Consider the following 20915-nt stretch of genomic DNA (forward strand, 5'->3'; position numbering starts at 1 on the left):
TTTTTGTGTTTTAAAAATATTTCAAGAGGCACAAAATTCTAGCTTCTTCCTCTTAGTACTTCAAAGATATTGATTCACTATCTTTTTGCTTTCATTATTTCTGATGATAAATCTACTATTAATTTTATGTCATTCCTTGTAAGTGACATGTCTTTTTGCTGGCCACTTTTAAGAATTTCTCTTTAACTCTAGTGTTGAGAAGTTAGTTATGATGGGCTCAGATGTACTCCGTGTGTCTCTCATCCTCTTTGGCCGGTGGCTGGACAAAGCTTGTACTTTTCATGAATGGCAGGAATCCGAGAAGAGCAAGTCAACTGTTCAAGCACATTTCAATCTTTTGCTTGCATTATGTTCACTAACATCCCTTGGCCAAAGCATGACACACGGTCACCCCCAAGTCACAGGATAAGGAAGTAAACTTCATCGATCATGAGGTCAAGACAAAGCTCACCATAAGGATTATGCTCAAACTGTACACCTATACTGGAAGAAGTCCAGTAGCTTAACTGTAAACTTCAGATGTCCCCAGCAAAAGCTGCTTCATGAAGTATAGCACAGAAGATTATTATCATTGGTAGTGTTTCCCACTGCATATCTTCCCTCACTGTGGTCTCCACACCTAGTCTCCTTTCCTAGATGCACATCCCAGGTCACCTCTTCCAGACTTTCAATGGTAAAACAGTAGTTGACATCAGACTCCCAAAAAGCTTTACGAATGTTGGGACCTCATCAGATCTACTCAGTGGTGAAGCAGGTATAAGGAATGAGAAAAGATTAATTCCCTTCTATTATGTTAGGGGAAATTACATGTCACTGTGTTTTGACACGTAGTGACGGCACTGTGAGTGCTTCAGTGCTCTTTTATAAAGGGATACTGCATAAACAGGCAACCCTTTTCCCACTCTTTTTGTAGCTCTATTAAATTACGATTTCATATGAGTGCCTTAAGGGATAATTCTCAAGATGAAGGAAGCAAAACCAAATAGATATCAAGCCCAAAGTAGCCAGTTACACCTTTTGAAGGCAGCCAAACTGGTATAGTGGATATTTAATGACAGTCATTTTACACAGATCCACATTGTTACTAATAGCAGGCTTCCATTTCCATTTCGAATATTTTCAAAATACTGTGTTTAGTATATTTGTTGTATTTATTGTTCATGGTAGTCTTTCTAGATATTATTACTCTCATTTTGTGCATGAAGAAATGGAGGCTCAAAGAAGCTGAATTAATTGCCCAGCAAACATATCAAGTAGCAAAGTTGGGGTGCAAACCCAGATTTATTTCAAATCAAAGCATAACTCCATTTAGTCTATTGTGTTTTTTGTTTTTTAACCCTTGATCTCTAAATTCCCATTTTAGCTTCCTTAAGGGGATCTGTTTGTCTCCTCGGGCACTGATGGACATATTTGTGTGGCTCAATTTTTATGGAGAACTTGCAGATATCAGGGGTCCCTAAGATGTGGAAGCATAGCATTGGAGTCAAAGGATGGTAGGAAACCTGGTACAGCCCGTTCTACTCATCCCTGAGTGGGAAAATGATGCCATCTGGCTCTTGATTTTTTTTTTTTAAGGATTAGCAGTTCCTATCGGAGAAAGTGATGGCACCCCACTCCAGTACTCTTGCCTGGAAAATCCCATGGATGGAGGAGCCTGGTGGGCTACAGTCCATGGGGTTGCTAAGAGTCAGACACAACTGAGCGACTTCACTTTTCACTTTCATGCATTGGAGAAGGAAATGGCAACCCACTCCAGTGTTCTTGCCTGGAGAATCCCAGGGATGGGGGAGCCTGGTGGGCTGCTGTCTATGGGGTTCCACAGAGTCAGACACGGCGGAAGCGACTTAGCAGCAGCAGTAGCAGTGCCCATAAAATGTGCTTTGGGGGAAGATAGTAAAGTAATTCTTTAAAGACAACAAAGTGCATTAACATGAGTTATTGCTCAGATGTATCAAGTTCATAGAGCAGTGCCTAGAGCATTCTAAGTATAATGTCTGTTTGCAAAATCATAAAAATATAATTTGTACCAATATACAATTGATGAAAATCAGCACTGTTTATAATAGCCAGGACATGGAAGCAACCTAGATGTCCATCAGCAGATGAGTGGATAAGAAAGCTGTGGTACATATACACAATGGAGTATTACTCAGCCATTAAAAAGAATATGTTTGAATCAGTTCTAATGAAGTGGATAAAACTGGAGCCGATTATACAGAGTGAAGTAAGCCAGAAAGAAAAACACCAATACAGTATACTAACACATATATATGGAATTTAGAAAGATGGTAGCGATAACCCTGTATGTGAGATAGCAGAAGAGACGCAGATGTATAGAACAGTTTCCTGGACTCTGTGGGAGAGGGAGAGGGTGGGATGATTTGGGAGAATGGCATTGAAATATGTATACTATCATATATGAAATGAATCACCAGTCCAGGTTTGATGCAGGATACAGGATGCTCGGGGCTGGTGCACTGGGATGACCCAGAGAGATGGTACGGGAAAGGAGGAGGGAGGGGGGTTCAGGATGGGGACCATGTGTACACCCGTGGTGGATTCATGTTGATGTATGGCAAAACCAATACAATATTGTAAAGTAATTAGCCTGCAATTAAAAGAAATAAATTTATATTTAAAAAAAAAACTCCTGCAAATTTTTAATAGGGTCTGAGGGAATCAATTGACAGTTTTGTTGTTGTAATTATTAAAGAAAGAGGGATCCCAAAAGAACATTATCCTTGTTAATTTTAAAAGCATATAGGAAGAATAACCATGCTACTGAATAGATAACTGAAGACAATATGCAGGATGTATAAGCAGATTTCTTCCTATAGTGAGTATGGATACCCTAAAAAAAAAAAAGCATTATCTGTAATGCCCTTAAGGTTTTCATACATTTCTAAATTTTTAAGTTTTATATCTATGATCAACATTAATTAAAACAACTCATGTTTCTTAAATGTTTTTCTCCATACATCTCTATTCTTATATAATACTATATCCATTGTTGTTATCTTTCAATTTCTAGGCAACAGATGGTCTATATTAATTAAGGCTTATATCAAATAACAAACACATGTAACTCGAATTATGTGGAAACTGACCTCAGTTCTCCCACTGTGGTATAGTTTATGAGGGCTGACCATCCCTGTGTAACCCAAGCCTGGGTTAGACCAACTTCAAGCCCATGCTATATCCTGATCTCACAATAAATGTGTATTGGTGGTATAGTGGTGAACATAGGTGCCTTCTATAATAAAAGAACTAATGTTAGTGTTCAGTATTATATATTTTTTGCTATTATTATAGCAGGACTTTCATTCTCTATTTGGCTTGCTTTATTTCTAATCTAAGAATGTTTATTGGTGTAGGAGCCCATTTTTCAGTGAATAATGGGGTATATGTTTTTCTCTCTTTCATTCCCTCATGAATGCAGTTGAGACAAACATATTATGGATGAAGAATGGATCATATGATAACTGAATCCAGGGATGGGGGAGAGGCAGGTGGGATGAGGTCACTATAGATATTGACACCTTCCTTTTTAAATCTTAGCTTCCCAGGGGGCATCACAGCAGTGAAATGACTGTAATGGGTCCAACTCTTAGCTCATTTTATCTACTTGGTTCTCTGTAAATTTTGACTTGAGTTTTATGCGCTGGCAGAGGAGATTCCTTGGATCTTGGTGGCTTTAGGATACATTTCGCAAAAATTCCATTTGTTGCCTGTACTTGGAACTAAACAAAGAATAAGGATTGGAGCCTGGGCAATGTACCTGAGCAACTTGGGTTACACTTGGCCAGAGTTGGCTATTTCCCCTCTCATCATACAAAACTCTGGGAGCCCATGGATGAGCCAACTAAATGGTAAATTATCAAAGCATGCTTTGGAAATATCAACTAAAATTAGAGGATTATGCATGGATTAGATCATGAAATCTGATCAGATTCAAGCTCATGCATATTTTATTTTATTTCAACAGAATGAAATCCCTGAGGTGAAGAAAGAAGAGACCTTGTTGGATCTAGACTTTGATCCTTTCAAGCCTGATGTGACCCCTGCAGGTTCTGTTGGAGTGACCCACTCACCCATGTCACAGGTATCAAGTGGATTTTTTGATGGTTGGGGCTCATAGTTTATAACCTTTAGTAAAGCTTAGTAAGGCATTTCTCTGATCCCTCTCCCTTTCACATGACTATTACTTTTCAACTGACAAACATATCCTAATGGGAAGGGTAGAGAGAGGACTTGATCAATGTCAATTATTCTCAACCTTCCCTACTGTTAGCTTTCTCTGCCCACAGATAACACACAGATAACACACAGATAACTGGATAACACACATTCCAGTTTGCAGGAGTCATCCATCTCAGAGCTACCCATAGTTCCACATTTGTACTCAGAAGTGTCCAGGCTTGGATGATACATTCTATGACTTCCCTAAGTAAGACTCTTCCTCTTGGCTTGGGGTTTAATCTTCTTACTGTTTTCTCTACTGTTTTTCCTCATACTTTGCAAATTAAGTCATTTGGCCATCACCATGAGATTTTGTCCAAACAGGAATCTTCTTCAGTCTTGATAGTTCTGAACTTGATGCTGATACTAATGATGCCTATGTGGCCTTTGTTTTTAATTAATTTATTTTAATTGGAATATAATTGCTTTACAAAGTTATGTTAGTTTCTGCTATACAACAATGTGAATCACTATGCATACACATAAATCCCCTTCCTCTTTAGCCTCCCCTCCCTGCCCATCCCACATCCCACCAGTCTAGGTCATCAAAGAGCACCAACCTGAGCTCCCTGTGCTATATAGTAGCTTCCTGCCGGCTGTCTGTTTTACATATGGCAGTGTATACATGTCAGTGCTGTGCTCAGTTGGTCCCACCCTCTGATGTTGATATGATCTTGATGAGAACTTGATGCAGAGTTTGCCTTGCTTATCCATGCTTGCCCGTGTTCACAACTTCCTCACTCTCAACATTCTTCCCATTTCAGTAGCTGTTATGATCATAATGTCTATCAGAGGGATACTGGTAAAGTAAAAGTGAAGTGAAGTCACTCAGTCATGTCTGACTCTTTGTGACCCCGTGGATTGTAGCCTACTAGGCTCCCCCATCATGGGACTTTCCAGGCAAGAATACTGGAGTGGGTATTTCTTTCTCCAGGGGATCTTCCCAACTCAGGGATCGAACCCAGGTCTCCCACATTGTAGGCAGATGCTTTACTGTCTGAGCCACCAGGGAAGTTCCAGAGGGATACTTGTAGTGGGTGCTGAAATGGCCTGTGGGTAATTTCTGTGGAATATAGTTACTTTACAGTCATCTATGCTAATGAAAGGAAGTTAACTCAAAATATTTGCTACCCAGAAATTGTTTATGTCAGTATTTTTGATGTGGTTGGGGCCTCACATTTGAGTCTGGGAAAATCCAAGGATGCTAGAATATACTTCAGATTAACTAATCAAAGTGTAGTGCAAAACTCAACTTGGATATTGAGACCCAGCTCAACTTCTTGGTCTTGAGGCCTACTTGATACCTTATGGTAAATCACTGGGACACAGACAGTTAACTGTGACCTCCAATAAATAAAGTGTCTCTCTAATCCACACTTTGTTCAGAATGTGATCAGATTTATGCAAGCCTCCATGTAGTGATATTGAAACAATAAAAATCTGAGATGTCAATAAAGCAGGCGATTGAGTAGATTAGATGCTGGTCTGAAAGGTATTTAGCAAAAAAAAAAAAAAAAGGGTTTCTTAGATGAATGTTTCAGGAATTTTATTAAAATTCCCTTTTAGGATATTCATGACATGCCTTAGAATATTCAGTTCAGTTCAGTTGCTCAGTCGTGTCTGACTTTTTGCAACCCCATGGATGGCAGCACACCAGGCCTCCCTGTTCATCACTAAGTCCCAGAGCTTGCTCAAACTCACGTCCATCGAGTCAGTGATGCCATCCAACCATCTCATCCTCTGTCATCCCCTTCTCCCTGCCTTCAATCTTTCCCAGCATCATGATCTTTTCCAGTGAGTCAGTTCTTCACATCAGGTGGCCAAAATATTGGAGTTTCAGCTACAGCATCAGTCCTTCCAGTGAATTTTCAGGACTGATTTCCTTTAGGAGTGACTGGTTTCATCTCCTTGCAGTCCAAGGGACTCTCAACAGTCTTCTGCAACACCACAGTTCAAAAGCATCAATTCTTCGGTGCTCAGCTTTCTTTATAGTCCAACTCTCACATCCATGCGTGACTACTAGAAAAACCACAGCTTTGATTACACAGACTTTGTCGGCAAAGTAATGTCTCTGCTTTTTAATATGCTGTCTAGGTTGGTCATAGCTTTTCTTTTAAGAACATTAAAGGCTCCAAAAAGTCCTGCACTTAAGAAAACAAAACAAAACTATTTAGATTTGTTTAAATTCATTTCTGAATTTTGTTTGACCCGAGAAATGTGTTCCAATGAAACATTCTTAGCATTCATGGGTGTGGTCCCTAAAACTCACTTTGGGAAATGCTAATGTGGTCATGGTCAGCAAGTTTGAGGGTTCTACCTTGTTGATCAAGCAAGGTAGAATGTGAATGTACGTATCATTCAGAATATCTCCTTGGCAGAGCTTTCTCATTGGGTAGACAGCCAGCAGAGTTCAGGGACTTCTGCCTTCTCCTCCAACATTCACTGTTAGTGGCAGGAGGAAAGTTTCCACAGTGGATGCTGTGATGATCAGGGGATGGGATGCCATACCATTTCAGGCTGCAAGTTTGACTCAAGAGAGGAACTTCTTTTCTATCAAGTCATGGTTAAGTGAATTCATGAATCAGAATTTAAGACTAAGAGATTTTTTTCAGAATTAAACGACACAAAATGACTTGGGTTAAATATTCAGAGGTCTTAGTTTCTGGCAGAAATTCATTACTGCCATCAGGGCAAGCTGTATATGCCCCTCTGCTCTTCCCTCTGGCTTCCCAGTGGCCGTAATTGAGTCACCTCACTGCGGCATTGACCTGTGATCCAACTCTAGTCACTTTGCTCCTCCTTGGTGAAGAAGAAAAGTCTTAGGCTGAGATGACAAAAAGCACAGAGCTGTTAGATTATGCTACCTTCTCTCTCCTTGATTCAGTGTGATCTCCCTTCCCCATCACCTGATCCTGTGTTTTAAATTGCTGTTCTTTCTGCTCACGGAGCACCTCACCCTGTGATCTCTGCAGCATCCACTTGAGTTAACATGTCCTTTCATGATCGTAAGGAGTGATAAACATGACTTCACATTGCTGCCTTCTTTCCGAGAAAATGCCTGTGCTTTCTGCATTATGCAGAGATGAGTAGAAGCTTTTAGAAGCTGTGATTCTTAAAGGGCTGTGAAGCAAGAAAACATAAACCATCTAGAAAACCAGAAAATGCATGTAAGGTGCAGAAGTACTCTGTATACCAGTAACTGGCTTTCAGTTGTGTTGTCATTCTACAAGTGAGTGCTAATCCAGAGACCAACCAGGCTGCTTAGAGCTGCAGGGGAGGGGACATTAGAGGAGGCCCAGACCAACTTGAGGGGTGTTTCAGTTGTAACTACAAGGCCTGTCTTCTGTAGTACAGAACCCAAACCAGACGTCTGTAATCCCATCTGGAAACTGTCATATTTTTCAGATGAAAGTGTCAGGCTTTCTAATTTTCCGTTCACATTTAGAGATTCAAAACAAGAAAACAAACATGGATGTAGTCTAGTCACAAAGGCATGAACAGAAAAGGATGTGGCTTTAGCAGTAATTCTCAGTCACAAAGGAATTAAGAAAGAGAGGTCTCCTCCACTGTCTACACACAGTGGAAGTCCTTTGAACCCAGCATCAAGAAGTTTCATAATTAAAATGCCAGGAATAAGTGTAATTCAGCCACATGTCTTAGGGGGCACTCTGCTAATTTGCATGATGGCCAATTAATTGAGCTGTGTGTTGTCTGATTCAACATATTGAAGAACTGCTTTTCTGGAGGTCATTTACCATCAAACAGGTCATCCTCTTTAATTTGATAGGGGGGTGGGGTAGAAGAAATAGCATTTGAAGTGACTAGGATCCACATTTCCTCAAAGATGTGATAAACTCTAATATCAGGATACCTTGTTTACTTCACTTTGTGTGTGTGTGTGTGTGTGTGTGTGTGTGTGTGTGTTTTAATGTAATCCCATTCATCATACTTTGGATATAGATTTCACTCACAGAGTGAAAAACAGATTGATACATGTGGATATTTTCAATAATCTAAGTTAAATATAAGAATGTAAAATTTAAAATTTGATTCTGTTACACTTGCACATTTCAACTCCCAATAGCACATATGACGAGTGGCTGCCATATTGGACAGCATGCATATGGAACATTTTGTCACCAAAGAAAATGCTATTGGACAGTGCTGTACTAAATTTTTCTAAAATGTTTATGATTCTGTTTCAAGAACTTATATCACCTCCATATTTTTTACATGCTTGAGGTTTATCTGCTGATGGTATTTTTTTGTTTGTTTGTTTACTTTCAGACATTGCCCTGGGACCTATGGACGGTAAGAAAACTCTTATTTTAATGTATCTGGATGGCTAGATTTTTAATGTGTCTTATTCTAATGTATCTGGATGGCTAGACATTGGGAACCTTGTTATATTTTATTTTATCTATTATGGAAAGAAGACCCAGATATTTTTGATGATTTCTAAGCATTTATCTGCACCCAGAAGCAGTGGTGAGGGAAAGAGTAAATACCAGAATCCTGGGTGAGCAAGAATTCAGTTTGTGCCCCTTCACGCATCTTCTTTGATTATCGGTGGCCAGAGGAAATGTTGTAGTGAAGGGCATACATATTTGTTACTGCTTATAGAATACATGAAAAGTACGGATGAGAAAATGTAAATGACAAGCTATTCCACACAGGGAATCATTAAAACTTTTAAAAAATTTTTTTGCCATGAGGCATATAAGATCCTAGTTCCCAGACCAGGGATCGAACCTGAATCCCTTGCAGTGGAAGCAAGGAGTCTTAACCACTGGACAAACAGGGGAATCCCCAGGGAACGATTTTTTTTCATTATTTTCACTGAAGCTTAGTCACAGAGGATTTGAGCTTTAGAGCCAGACATCCCTGGATGTGAGTCTACATTGCAGTTATGGTAATAATATGACTTTCAGCAAGTTCTGAAACTCTTGAAGCCTCAGTTTTTTCTCATCTGTAAAATAAGGGTTATGACACCTAACTCAGAGAGTTGTGTGAGGATTAAAGGAGATAATATTTGTAGAGTATTTAGCTCAGTATCTGTCATGTATTGATACAAAGTCTGTATTACTGCTGATGTTATTTATTCAGCTAATCTGATGTGCAAGGGTGAACATTTCCAAAATTGAGAATTGAGACTAAAGCACAGAGTTTGGTGGTGGCAACATCTGTGAAATTAAGAAAATAACTGCACCCATATGAAGCCCCATTTCTCTTGGGTTTGGGCCCTTTTCTCCCCTGTCTTAGAAGAGCCCTTGGTCATGTGGTCTTAAGAGCTCAACTTGAGTTTAATATTTTCTTCTCTTTTAATGAGACAGCAACAGGAAAGTTGGGTAGATCTAACTATTCATGAGTCTGGTCTTCTGAAGTGACATTGCTCCTTTCTTCCCTTAAAACAGAAAGATGACTATTCCCTTCCCTTCCTCAGGAGATTGAAGCATCATGGAAGGCTCTCAAGAAAAGAGCTTAAAAATTTCTACATGAAAACATCTTTTATAGGGAGATGGTTTTACTTGGATATTCATAAAAAGGGCTGACGTTCAGAACATTGGGATTCTATAACCATAAAATGTTTTTGTTTTTTGAAAGTGACAGGGGCTAGCTTCATGTTTCAATTGTGTAGTCTTCACAATAGTGAAACAAAACTCATTTCTATTGCAAAACACATTGAAAACTTAATCTCAAATCAATGAAAGTCAAAGTTTTCAATGGTATGTTGATTTTGGTTAGTGTGAGATTTTAATGTGCTAGGAAATTTTCTTTTCTTGCCTTATGATCATGCGTATGCTTATTTATTATTATTTTTTTATTCATACAGACGAGCACTGATCTGGTACAGCCGGTAGGTAAATATCCAGAAAATTCTGGATTTTTTTCATATTTAATAAACATTGTATACATAGTGTATTATCTTGGAATAAGCTTTCATTTCTCATGGCATTGCTAGTCACAGATGTAGTCTTACACAATTTAATTTACATACTCTGTAGCTTTATTTAACTGGTGCTACTCTATTGAAGACTTTTGTGTTTCTCATCAAATCTTACCATGATCTATTTCATCTTTTTTTTTTTTTCCTTTGCTCTTCTGCATACTCTAAAGACTGATTCTTCAAAAAGTCTTTCCCTGTGTAACCTGATCATGGAGGAAACTCCAGACAGTGGGTTGACTGAAGAAATTCAAAGATCTCAGATTGATTTAGGTGCCATTATTTGGGGCCCCGATGCTAGTACAGACAGTGTCAGCCAGAAAATTACCCAAGATGGGTCGCAGGAAGACTCTGCATGTCTCTCTGAAGCAGAACAGGACCTGGGATTGTCCACCAGAATGCTTCCTTCTGCTGACTGGAACACTGTAGCTGGACAGGGTGAAAATGTCCTGGGGCCAGCCCCTCCACGTGGAGATGAACAACTGCCCCCAAACCCCATGCCTGGGGCTGCTTGCATGGAGATGGAGCATCCTTGTGATTTACCTGACTCAGAGATACCAGCCATGGAAACTAGTGGCCTGGTCAAAGAAAGTCAAGATGTTAAAAAGTCAGAAGAAGAGGAAAGAAACCAGAAGACTGAAGATTCTATCTGGGCAGGTGTGGAGACATATGAAAAGGTAGAGGCTGGAACTATTGGTGTCAAGGACCTAGAAGGGACAGAGGAATTTGAAGAGAGAACATTTGGAAGTAGAGGAAATAGAGTAGTAGATCTTTTTAAGACACTAGGAAAGCAAGACCAGGAGACCTTAAAAATCAATGAAGAGGAAACTAGGAAATATCTAAGTGCTGGGTGTGAAGAAAGCATAAAGACTGATGAAAAATGTCTTGAGAAAACTGACATTTTAGAAAAAGACATGAAAAATGTAGGTCAAGCAGATGAGTTTAGTGACAGAGCCCAAGGGCTAGATGAAGGGAATCAGGTAGTAATAAGTGATTGTGAAATTATTGAGAGTTCTGGAGCTAAAGGTGCCAGTCACACAGATATTTTGAATCTGCCTCCCCAGGCTGACTCTGTGTCTAATACTGAAGATGCCAGCCCAGAGGGATGGTTCTTAGCTGAAAAAGACAAAGAGAAAAAATTAATAGACCCTCCTAACCATAATATAATGTCTCACTCAGCACAGGGCAGTACAGATATTAAAGAGATTCAGTGTGAGGCTGTGTTACATGCGTTTGGAGCTGACAGGGATGGAAACCAGGCTACTGTTTTATCAGTAACACATGAAGCAGCAACTCAGTCTAGGACAGATCTTAATTCTGCCCTGGGAACTGATGCAAACAGAAGAGACTGGTGTTTGTGTAAGACAGAGGATTCATTAATAGAGGGACCTGAAAGTGCAGTGACTGGGAACTGTAGCCAAACCATTAACTTGCCAAGAACTGCGAAAACGGGGGCTTGGGGAACAGATCCAGGTCAAATCCGGCAGCCAAGCTTGGATTCAGCACGGCATAATATAGAAATAGTAGAATTCTCTGGTATACCAGATGGCCAAGCAAGTGGGTCTGCCAGTTGTCTTGATTCTATTAACCACTGGCCTACCAGAGGTATAGAAGGCTCAGATAATTGCAGGGAATGCTTAGATACAGTTGGAAGCAAGAAAGGGCTGGAGGTGGATTTACCAGCAGATGCAGGTGGGAAACAAGTTGTTGGTAGCTGCTGGGAAGAAAGCCAAGAGATAGCTATACCATTGGTTCTGGGAGCCTCCCAGAATGCTAGCACCGAGAGTTCTGCTAGTCCCCAAGACAATGACACCAACAACTCAGATTTATCTGAAGATGAAATTGCTAACCAGAGATATGGACTGTTGTACCAAGAAATAGAGGCTGATAAAGAAGAGGTACTTACCCCAGTATGTAGTATAGATTAGCCAAAGACTTCTGTAGGCTGTTTTTCCTAATGTTTCTCACCTACTTCATCATCCATCTCTGTCTTCTCCAAGGTCTCCCTCATCTCCTTGACAGATTGTCATATACCTCTTGAAATCTGTGCAAACCAAACACAAATAGGTTGACAAAAAACAGACAAAAAGACAACCAAAGTGACAACAGGAAAAGCAGAATGATGGTGTTGGGAATTGATGAGAGTCTATTTTACCATCCCATTTATTGTGTTTATTCTTTCTACTTTCAGTTTTATTGTTCAAGAACTAAGATATATAGAAAAAACAGACTAATTTACTGTTCCTAAAGTGGGTACACCCCAATAAAAGCACCAAGGTCCATTGAAACTATAAAATCTCATAATAGCTGTTCATTAAAGTGATGTATTTAGAGAAAAATACTGGATGTGCTTCTAGAGTCTATCGATGGCTAAAAAAGGAACTATTTAAACCCTCATGACTCTTGTATGGAATCATGTTCTCATTATTAGGAAAGTAGGCTTTGGTTAGCCATATACCAGCAATAATTATAAAACTAATAATTATAAAACTAATTATAAAAACTAACTTTTTTGTCAGCCTATTTAAAACAATACAGTATGGCCTCTTCCATTTCCTAAGCATTTGAATGCACAGCAACCTTTTGTATTATTTTAAAATTTGTGGTGGCCTTCAGTTTCCCACTTGTCTAATAGACATTTACCAATCCTACAGAAGTAATGAAAAAAATAACATACTCTGATTTCCATTTCTGTTTAGGCTTCTGGAGGTTCATTTAATGGATTCACCCAGGTAAGAAATTGACTTACTGGTAAAAGCTATCAGTTGAGAACATTGCAAATTTAAAAAATATGGAACCTCTGGTCACTGGAATAGCATAATGTTTAAGTATGTCAGTGTAAAATTTGACCCCACTTCTTGTGAACTTAGTAATGGAAATAGTGATAGTAGTAAGGTTGCAGGGTTGTTGTAAAGGTTAAATGAGATGCCAGTGCAGAGACAGTCTAGCAGCCTGGCATATACTAAGTGCTCCATGACACTGATTGGCTATTGGTAATAAGGTATACTATGGAATTCTGATGATTCCTCCACTAGAAATTTGAAGTTGTCTTAATCTGAGAGATCTGCTAGGCTCAGCAACCTCTTCTTGGAAAAGAAGAGATAGGATTGGTTTGATCTAACGAGATGGCTCTTTAGACAATGTAAGTGATTTTTAGGAGCCTCCTTCTAAAGATTCATTTAAGAGTTATACTACACAGAACCTTATTTTTTCAGTGGTTCTTCAGAAAGGAGCCATTGGAAGATCACAAACCACTGACCAGGTTGGCTCTGGCCAATAAGCCAACATTTTCCTTGGAAGTCTGTGACGGAGGAGCCACACAATGGACTGTTCCATTCACTGTATGTGTCCCAACAGATGGACAGTGTAACCCATATGAAAAGCAGACCACATGGCTATCAAGTCATGGAATAAGTTCTGAAAACTTCTTCAAATATCTGCCTAGCTGTGATGAGTGTTTTGTTTCAGATCTTAGACATGAACAGTTTTGAATTTCAGCGTTCAGAATTTCTCCATTTAAAAGTTTGACAACTTCACCACATGTTATCTATAAAAAGAGAAAACCCACTCACACACTTGCACCTGAATACAGATACACGTAAACACACAGAGAGATGATAATGAATCTTTCCAACGAAGTGAACTCTTTCAAATGACTGGGTTTTAAGTACTGTTATTCATGTCTCATTTTTAAAGTTTGTACTTTTATCAGTTATAAATGAACATCATTTAAAGAGTTCAGTTCAGTTCAGTCACTCAGTCGTGTCTGACTCTTTGTGACCCCATAAACCACAGCACGCCAGGCTTCCCTGTCCATCACCAACTCCTGGAGTCCACCCAAACCCATGTCCATTGAGTTGCTGATGCCGTCCAACCATCTCATCCTCTGTTGTCCCCTTCTGCTCCTGCCCTCAGTCTTTCCCAGCATCAGGGTCTTTACAAATGAGTCAGCTCTTCACATCAGGTAGCCAAAGTATTAGAGTTTCAGCTTCAACATCAGTCCTTCCAATGAACACCCGGGACTGATCTCCTTTAGGATGGACTGGTTGGATCTCCTTGCAGTCCAAGGGACTCTCAAGAGTCTTCTCCAACACCACAGTTCAAAAGCATCAATGTTTGGCAAAACAAATACAGTATTGTAAAGTAAAAAAAAACACAACACATCAAATCTTCAGCACTCAGCTTTCTTTATAGTCCAAATATCACATCCATACATGACCGCTGGAAAAACCATAGCCTTGACTAGACAGACCTTTGTTGACAAAGTAATGTCTCTGCTTTTGAATATGCTGTCTAGGTTGGTCATAACTTGCCTTCCAAGGAGTAAGCGTCTTTTAATTTCATGGCTGCAATCACCATCTGCAGTGATTTTGGAGCCCAGAAAAATAAAGTCAGTCACTGTTTCCACTGTTTCCCCTTCTATTTGCCATGAAGTGATGGGACTGGATGCCATGATCTTAGTTTTTTTTTTTTTAATTTTTTAATTTTAAAATCTTTAATTCTTACATGCATTCCCAAACATGAACCCCTCTCCCACCTCCCTCCCCATAACATCTTTCTGGGTCATCCCCATGCACCAGCCCCAAGCATGCTGCATCCTGCGTCAGACATAGACTGGCGATTCAATTCACATGATAGTATACATGTTAGAATGGCATTCTCCCAAATCATCCCACCCTCTCCCTCTCCCTCTGAGTCCAAAAGTCCGTTATACACATCTGTGTCTCTTTCCCTGTCTTGCATACAGGGTCGTCATTGCCATCTTCCTAAATTCCATATATATGTGTTAGTATACTGTATTGGTGTTTTTCTTTCTGGCTTACTTCACTCTGTATAATCGGCTCCAGTTTCATCCATCTCAACAGAACTGATTCAAATGAATTCTTTTTAACGGCTGAGTAATACTCCATTGTGTATATGTACCACAGCTTTCTTATCCATTCATCTGTTGATGGACATCTAGGTTGTTTCCATGTCCTGGCTATTATAAACAGTGCTGCGATGAACATTGGGGTACATGTGTCTCTTTCAATTCTGGTTTCCTCGGTGTGTATGCCCAGAAGTGGGATTGCTGGGTCATAAGGTAGTTCTATTTGCAATTTTTAAGGAATCTCCACACTGTTCTCCATAGTGGCTGTACTAGTTTGCATTCCCACCAACAGTGTAGGAGGGTTCCCTTTTCTCCACACCCTCTCCAGCATTTATTGCTTGCAGATTTTTGGATTGCAGCCATTCTGACTGGTGTGAAGTGGTACCTCATTGTGGTTTTGATTTGCATTTCTCTAATAATGAGTGATGTTGAGCATCTTTTCATGTGTTTGTTAGCCATCCGTATGTCTTCTTTGGAGAAATGTCTATTTAGTTCTTTGGCCCATTTTTGATTGGGTCGTTTATTTTTCTGGAGTTGAGCTGCATAAGTTGCTTGTATATTTTTGAGATTAGTTGTTTGTCAGTTGCTTCATTTGCTATTATTTTCTCCCCATTCAGAAGGCTGTCTTTTCACCTTGCTTATAGTTTCCTTTGTTGTGCAGAAGCTTTTAATTTTAATTAGATCCCATTTGTTTATTTTTGCTTTTATTTCCAGAATTCTGGGAGGTGGATCATAGAGGATCCTGCTGTGATTTATGTCTGAGAGTGTTTTGCCTATGTTCTCCTCTAGGAGTTTTATAGTTTCTGATCTTACATTTAGATCTTTAATCCATTTTGAGTTTATTTTTGTGTGCGGTGTTAGAAAGTGATCTAGTTTCATTCTTTTACAAGTGGTTGACCAGTTTTCCCAGCACCACTTGTTAAAGAGATTGTCTTTACTCCATTGTATATTCTTGCCTCCTTTGTCAAAGATAAGGTGTCCATATGTGTGTGGATTTATCTCTGGGCTTTCTATTTTGTTCCATTGATCTATATGTCTGTCTTTGTGCCAGTACCATACTGTCTTGATGACTGTGGCTTTGTAGTAGAGCCTGAAGTCAGGCAAGTTGATTCCTCCAGTTCCATTCTTCTTTCTCAAGATTGCTTTTGGCTATTCGAGGTTTTTGTATTTCCATACAAATCTTGAAATTATTTGTTCTAGTTCTGTGAAAAATGTGGCTGGTAGCTTTATAGGGATTGCATTGAATTTGTAAATTGCTTTGGGTAGTATACTCATTTTCACTATATTGATTCTTCCAATCCATGAACATGGTATATTTCTCCATCTATTAGTGTCCTCTTTGATTTCTTTCATCAGTGTTTTATAGTTTTCTATATATAGGTCTTTAGTTTCTTTAGGAAGATATATTCCTAAGTATTTTATTCTTTTCGTTGCAATGGTGAATGGAATTGTTTCCTTAATTTCTTTTCTACTTTCTCATTATTCGTGTATAGGAATGCAAGGGATTTCTGTGTGTTGATTTTATATCCTGCAACTTTACTATATTCATTGATGAGCTCTAGTAATTTTCTGGTGGAGTCTTTAGGGTTTTCCATGTAGAGGATCATGTCATCTGCAAACAGTGAGAGTTTTACTTCTTCTTTTCCAATTTGGATTCCTTTTATTTCTTTTTCTGCTCTGATTGCTGTGGCCAAAACTTCCAGAACTATGTTGAATAGTAGCGGTGAAAGTGGACACCCTTGTCTTGTTCCTGACTTTAGGGAAATGCTTTCAATTTTTCACCATTGAGGATAATGTTTGCTGTGGGTTTGTCATAGATAGCTTTTATTATGTTGAGGTATGTTCCTTCTATTCCTGCTTTCTGGAGAGTTTTTATCATAAATGGATGTTGAATTTTGTCAAAGGCCTTCTCTGCATCTATTGAGATAATCATATGGTTTTTATTTTTCAATTTGTTAATGTGGTGAATTACATTGATTGATTTGCGGATATTGAAGAATCCTTGCATCCCTGGGATAAAGCCCACTTGGTCATGGTGTATGATCTTTTTAATGTGTTGTTGGATTCTGATTGCTAGAATTTTGTTGAGGATTTTTGCATCTATGTTCATCAGAGATATTGGCCTGTAGTTTTCTTTTTTGTGACATCTTTGTCAGGTTTTGGTATTAGGGTGATGGTGGCCTCATAGAATGAGTTTGGAAGTTTACCTTCCTCTGCAATTTCTGGAAGAGTTTGAGTAGGATAGGTGTTAGCTCTTCTCGAAATTTTTGGTAGAATTCAGCTGTGAAGCCATCTGGACCTGGGCTTTTGTTTGCTGGAAGATTTCTGATTACAATATCAATTTCCGTGCTTGTGATGGGTCTGTTAAGATTTTCGATTTCTTCCTGGTTCAGTTTTGGAAAATTGTACTTTTCTAAGAATTTGTCCATTTCTTCCACGTTGTCCATTTTATTGGCATACAACTGCTGATAGTAGTCTCTTATGATCCTTTGTATTTCTGTGTTGTCTGTTGTGATCTCTCCATTTTCATTTCTAATTTTATTGATTTGATTTTTCTCTCTTTGCTTCTTGATGAGTCTGGCTAATGGTTTGTCAATTTTATTTATCCTTTCAAAGAACCAGCTTTTGGCTTTGTTGATTTTTGCTGTGGTCTCTTTTGTTTCTTTTGCATTTATTTCTGCCCTAATTTTTAAGATTTCTTTCCTTCTACTCACTCTGGGGTTCTCCAACTCTTCTTTTTCTAGTTGCTTTAGTTGTAGAGTTAGGTTATTTATTTGACTTTTTCTTGTTTCTTGAGGTATGCCTGTATTGCTATGAACTTTCCTCTTAGCACTGCTTTTATAGTGTCCCACAGGTTTTGGGTTGTTGTGTTTTCATTTTCATTAGTTTCTATGCATATTTTGATTTCTTTTGGATTTCTTCTGTGATTTGTTGGTTATTCAGAAGTGTGTTGTTCAACCTCCATATGTTGGAATTTTTAATAGTTTTCTCCTGTAATTGAGATCTAATCTTAATGCATTATGGTCAGAAAAGATGCTTGGAATGATTTCGATTTTTTGAATTTATCAAGTTTAGATTTATGGCCCAGGATGTGATCTATCCTGGAGAAGGTTCCATGAGCACTTGAAAAAAGGTGAAATTCGTTGTTTTGGGGTGAAATGTCCTATAGATATCAATTAGGTCTAACTGATCTAATGTATCATTTAAAGTTTGCGTTTCTTTGTTAATTTTCTGTTTAGTTGATCTGTCCATAGGTGTGAGTGGGGTATTAAAGTCTCCCACTATTATTGTGTTATTGTTGATTTCCCCTTTCATACTTGTTAGCATTTGTCTTACATATTGTGGTGCTCCTATATTGGGTGCATATATATTTATAATTGTTATATCTTCTTCTTGGATTGTTCCTTTGATCATTATGTAGTGGCCTTCTTTGTCTCTTTTCACAGCCTTTGTTTTAAAGTCTATTTTATCGGACATGAGTATTGCCACTCCTGCTTTCTTTTGGTCTCTATTTGCGTGGTATGTCTTTTTCCAGCCCTTCACTTTCAGTCTGTATGTGTCCCTTGTTTTGAGGTGGGTCTCTTGTAAGCAGCATACAGAGGGGTCTTGTTTTGTATCCATTCAGTCAGTCTTTGTCTTTTGGTTGGGGCGTTCAACCCATTTACGTTTAAGGTAATTATTGATAAGTATGATCCCGTTGCCATTTACTTTATTGTTTTGGGTTCGGGTTTATACACCCTTTCGTGTTTCCTGTCTAGAGGATATCCTTTAGAATTTGTTGGAGAGCTGGTTTGGTGGTGCTGAATTCTCTCAGCTTTTGCTTGTCTGTAAAGCTTTGATTTCTCCTTCGTATTTGAATGAGATCCTTGCAGGGTACAGTAATCTGGGCTGTAGGTTATTGTCTTTCATCACTTTAAGTATGTCTTGCCATTCCCTCCTGGCCTGAAGAGTTTCTATTGACAGATCAGCTGTTATCCTTATGGGAATCCCCTTGTGTGTTATTTGTTGTTTTTCCCTTGCTGCTTTTAATATTTGTTCTTTGTGTTTGATCTTTGTTAATTTGATTAATATGTGTCTTGGGGTGTTTCGCCTTGGGTTTATCCTATTTGGGACTCTCTGTGTTTCTTGGACTTGGGTGATTATTTCCTTCCCCATTTTGGGAAGTTTTCAACTATTATCTCCTCAAGGATTTTCTCATGATCTTTCTTTCTGTCTTCTTCTTCTGGGACTCCTATAATTCGAATGTTGGAGCGTTTCATATTGTCCTGGAGGTCTCTGAGATTGTCCTCGTTTCTTTTAATTCATTTTTCTTGTTTCCTCTCTGATTCATTTTATTTCTACCATTCTATCTTCTATTTCACTAATCCTATCTTCTGCCTCCGTTATTCTACTATTTGTTGCCTCCAGAGTGTTTCTGATCTCATTTATTGTGTTATTCATTATATTTTGACTCTTTTTATTTCTTCTAGGTCCTTGTTAAACCTTTCTTGCATCTTCTCAATCCTTGTCTCTAGGCTATTTATCTGTGTTTCCATTTTGATTTCAAGATTTTGGATCATTTTCACTATCAATATTCGGAATTCCTTCTCCGGTAGATTCCTTACTTCTTCCTCTTTTGTTTGGTTTGGTGAGCAACTCTCCTGTTCCTTTACCTGCTGAGTATTCCTCTGTCTCTTCATCTTGGTTATATTGCTGCGTTTGGGGTGGCCTTTTTATATTCTGATAATTTGTGGAGTTCTCTTTATTATGGAGCTTCCTCACTTTGGGGGGTTCTATCAGTGGCTTGTCAAGGTTTCCTGGTTAGGGAGGCTTGTGTTGGAGTTTTGGTGGGTGGAGCTGGGTTTCTTCTCTCTGGAGTGCAGTGGAGTGACCCGTAATGGGTTATGAGACATCAAAGGTTTTGGGATAATTTTGAGCTGCCGGTATATTGAGGCTCAGGGGAGTGTTCCTGTGTTGCTGGAGAATTTGGGTGGTATGTCTTGTTTTGGAACTTGTTGGCCCTTGGGTGGAGCTTGGTTTCAGTGTAGGTATGAAGGCATTTGATGAGCTCCTATTGCTTAATGTTCCCTGAATTCAAGAGTTCTCTAATGTTTTCAGGCTTTGGGTTTAAGCTTCCTGCTTCTGGTTTTCAGTTTTATTTTTACAGTAGCCTCTAGACTTCTCCATCTATACAGCACTGATGATAAAACATCTAGGTTAAAGATGAAAAGTTTCTCCACATTGAGGGACACTCAGAGAGGTTCACTGAGTTACAAGGAGAAGAGAAAATGGAGGGGGTAGTTAGAGGTAACTGGAATGAGATGCGGTGAGATCAAGAGAGGAGAGAGCAAGCTAGCCAGTAGTCACTTCCTTATGTGCGCTCTATAGTCTTGACCGCTCAGAGGTATTTACAGAGTTATACGGGGAAGAGGAGAGGAAGGAAATAGACAGAGGTGGCCAGGAGGATAAGGGAGAGGAATGAGTAGGAGAGAGACAAATCCTGCCAGTAACCAGTTCCTTAGGTGTTCTCCACCGTCTGGAACACACAGAGATTCACAGAGTTGGATAGAGAAGAGATGGGGAGAAAAGAGACAGAGGCCACCTGGTGGAGAAAAGGAGAGGCCAGAGGAGGAGAGAGTGGTCAAGCCAGTAATCTCGCTCTCAGGTAAACTTGGGTAGTGAAGTTTGGGTTTTAAATGTACAAAATTGACAACAAAAACCTAAGAGCAAAGATTAAAAATCTGGAGTAGAGGTTGGATTTTCAAAGATACAATATTAAAGAAAAGCAGAAGGAAAAAGGAAGAAAGAGAGAAAAAAAAAAGAATTATTAAAAAACAAACAAACAAACAAACAAACAAAAAACACCAACAACCATCCAAAGAG

General features: G+C 39.0%; 1 protein-coding gene across 2 annotated transcripts in view; it reads left to right on the forward strand.

Annotated features, from left to right (window-relative positions):
- The window catches only part of AMPH (amphiphysin), a 215033-nt gene that overhangs the window by 160649 nt on the left and 33469 nt on the right, over positions 1–20915 (forward strand). For both annotated transcript variants that reach the window (XM_060415081.1, XM_060415082.1), the window contains exons 12-15: positions 3986–4102; positions 8527–8550; positions 10073–10096; positions 12883–12915. In XM_060415081.1, the coding sequence (XP_060271064.1) occupies positions 3986–4102; positions 8527–8550; positions 10073–10096; positions 12883–12915 (198 nt within the window). The remainder of the gene's footprint in view (positions 1–3985; positions 4103–8526; positions 8551–10072; positions 10097–12882; positions 12916–20915) is intronic.

The sequence above is a fragment of the Ovis aries genome, chromosome 4 (assembly GCF_016772045.2).
Source record: "Ovis aries strain OAR_USU_Benz2616 breed Rambouillet chromosome 4, ARS-UI_Ramb_v3.0, whole genome shotgun sequence".
In the NCBI taxonomy this organism is placed as follows: domain Eukaryota; kingdom Metazoa; phylum Chordata; class Mammalia; order Artiodactyla; family Bovidae; genus Ovis; species Ovis aries.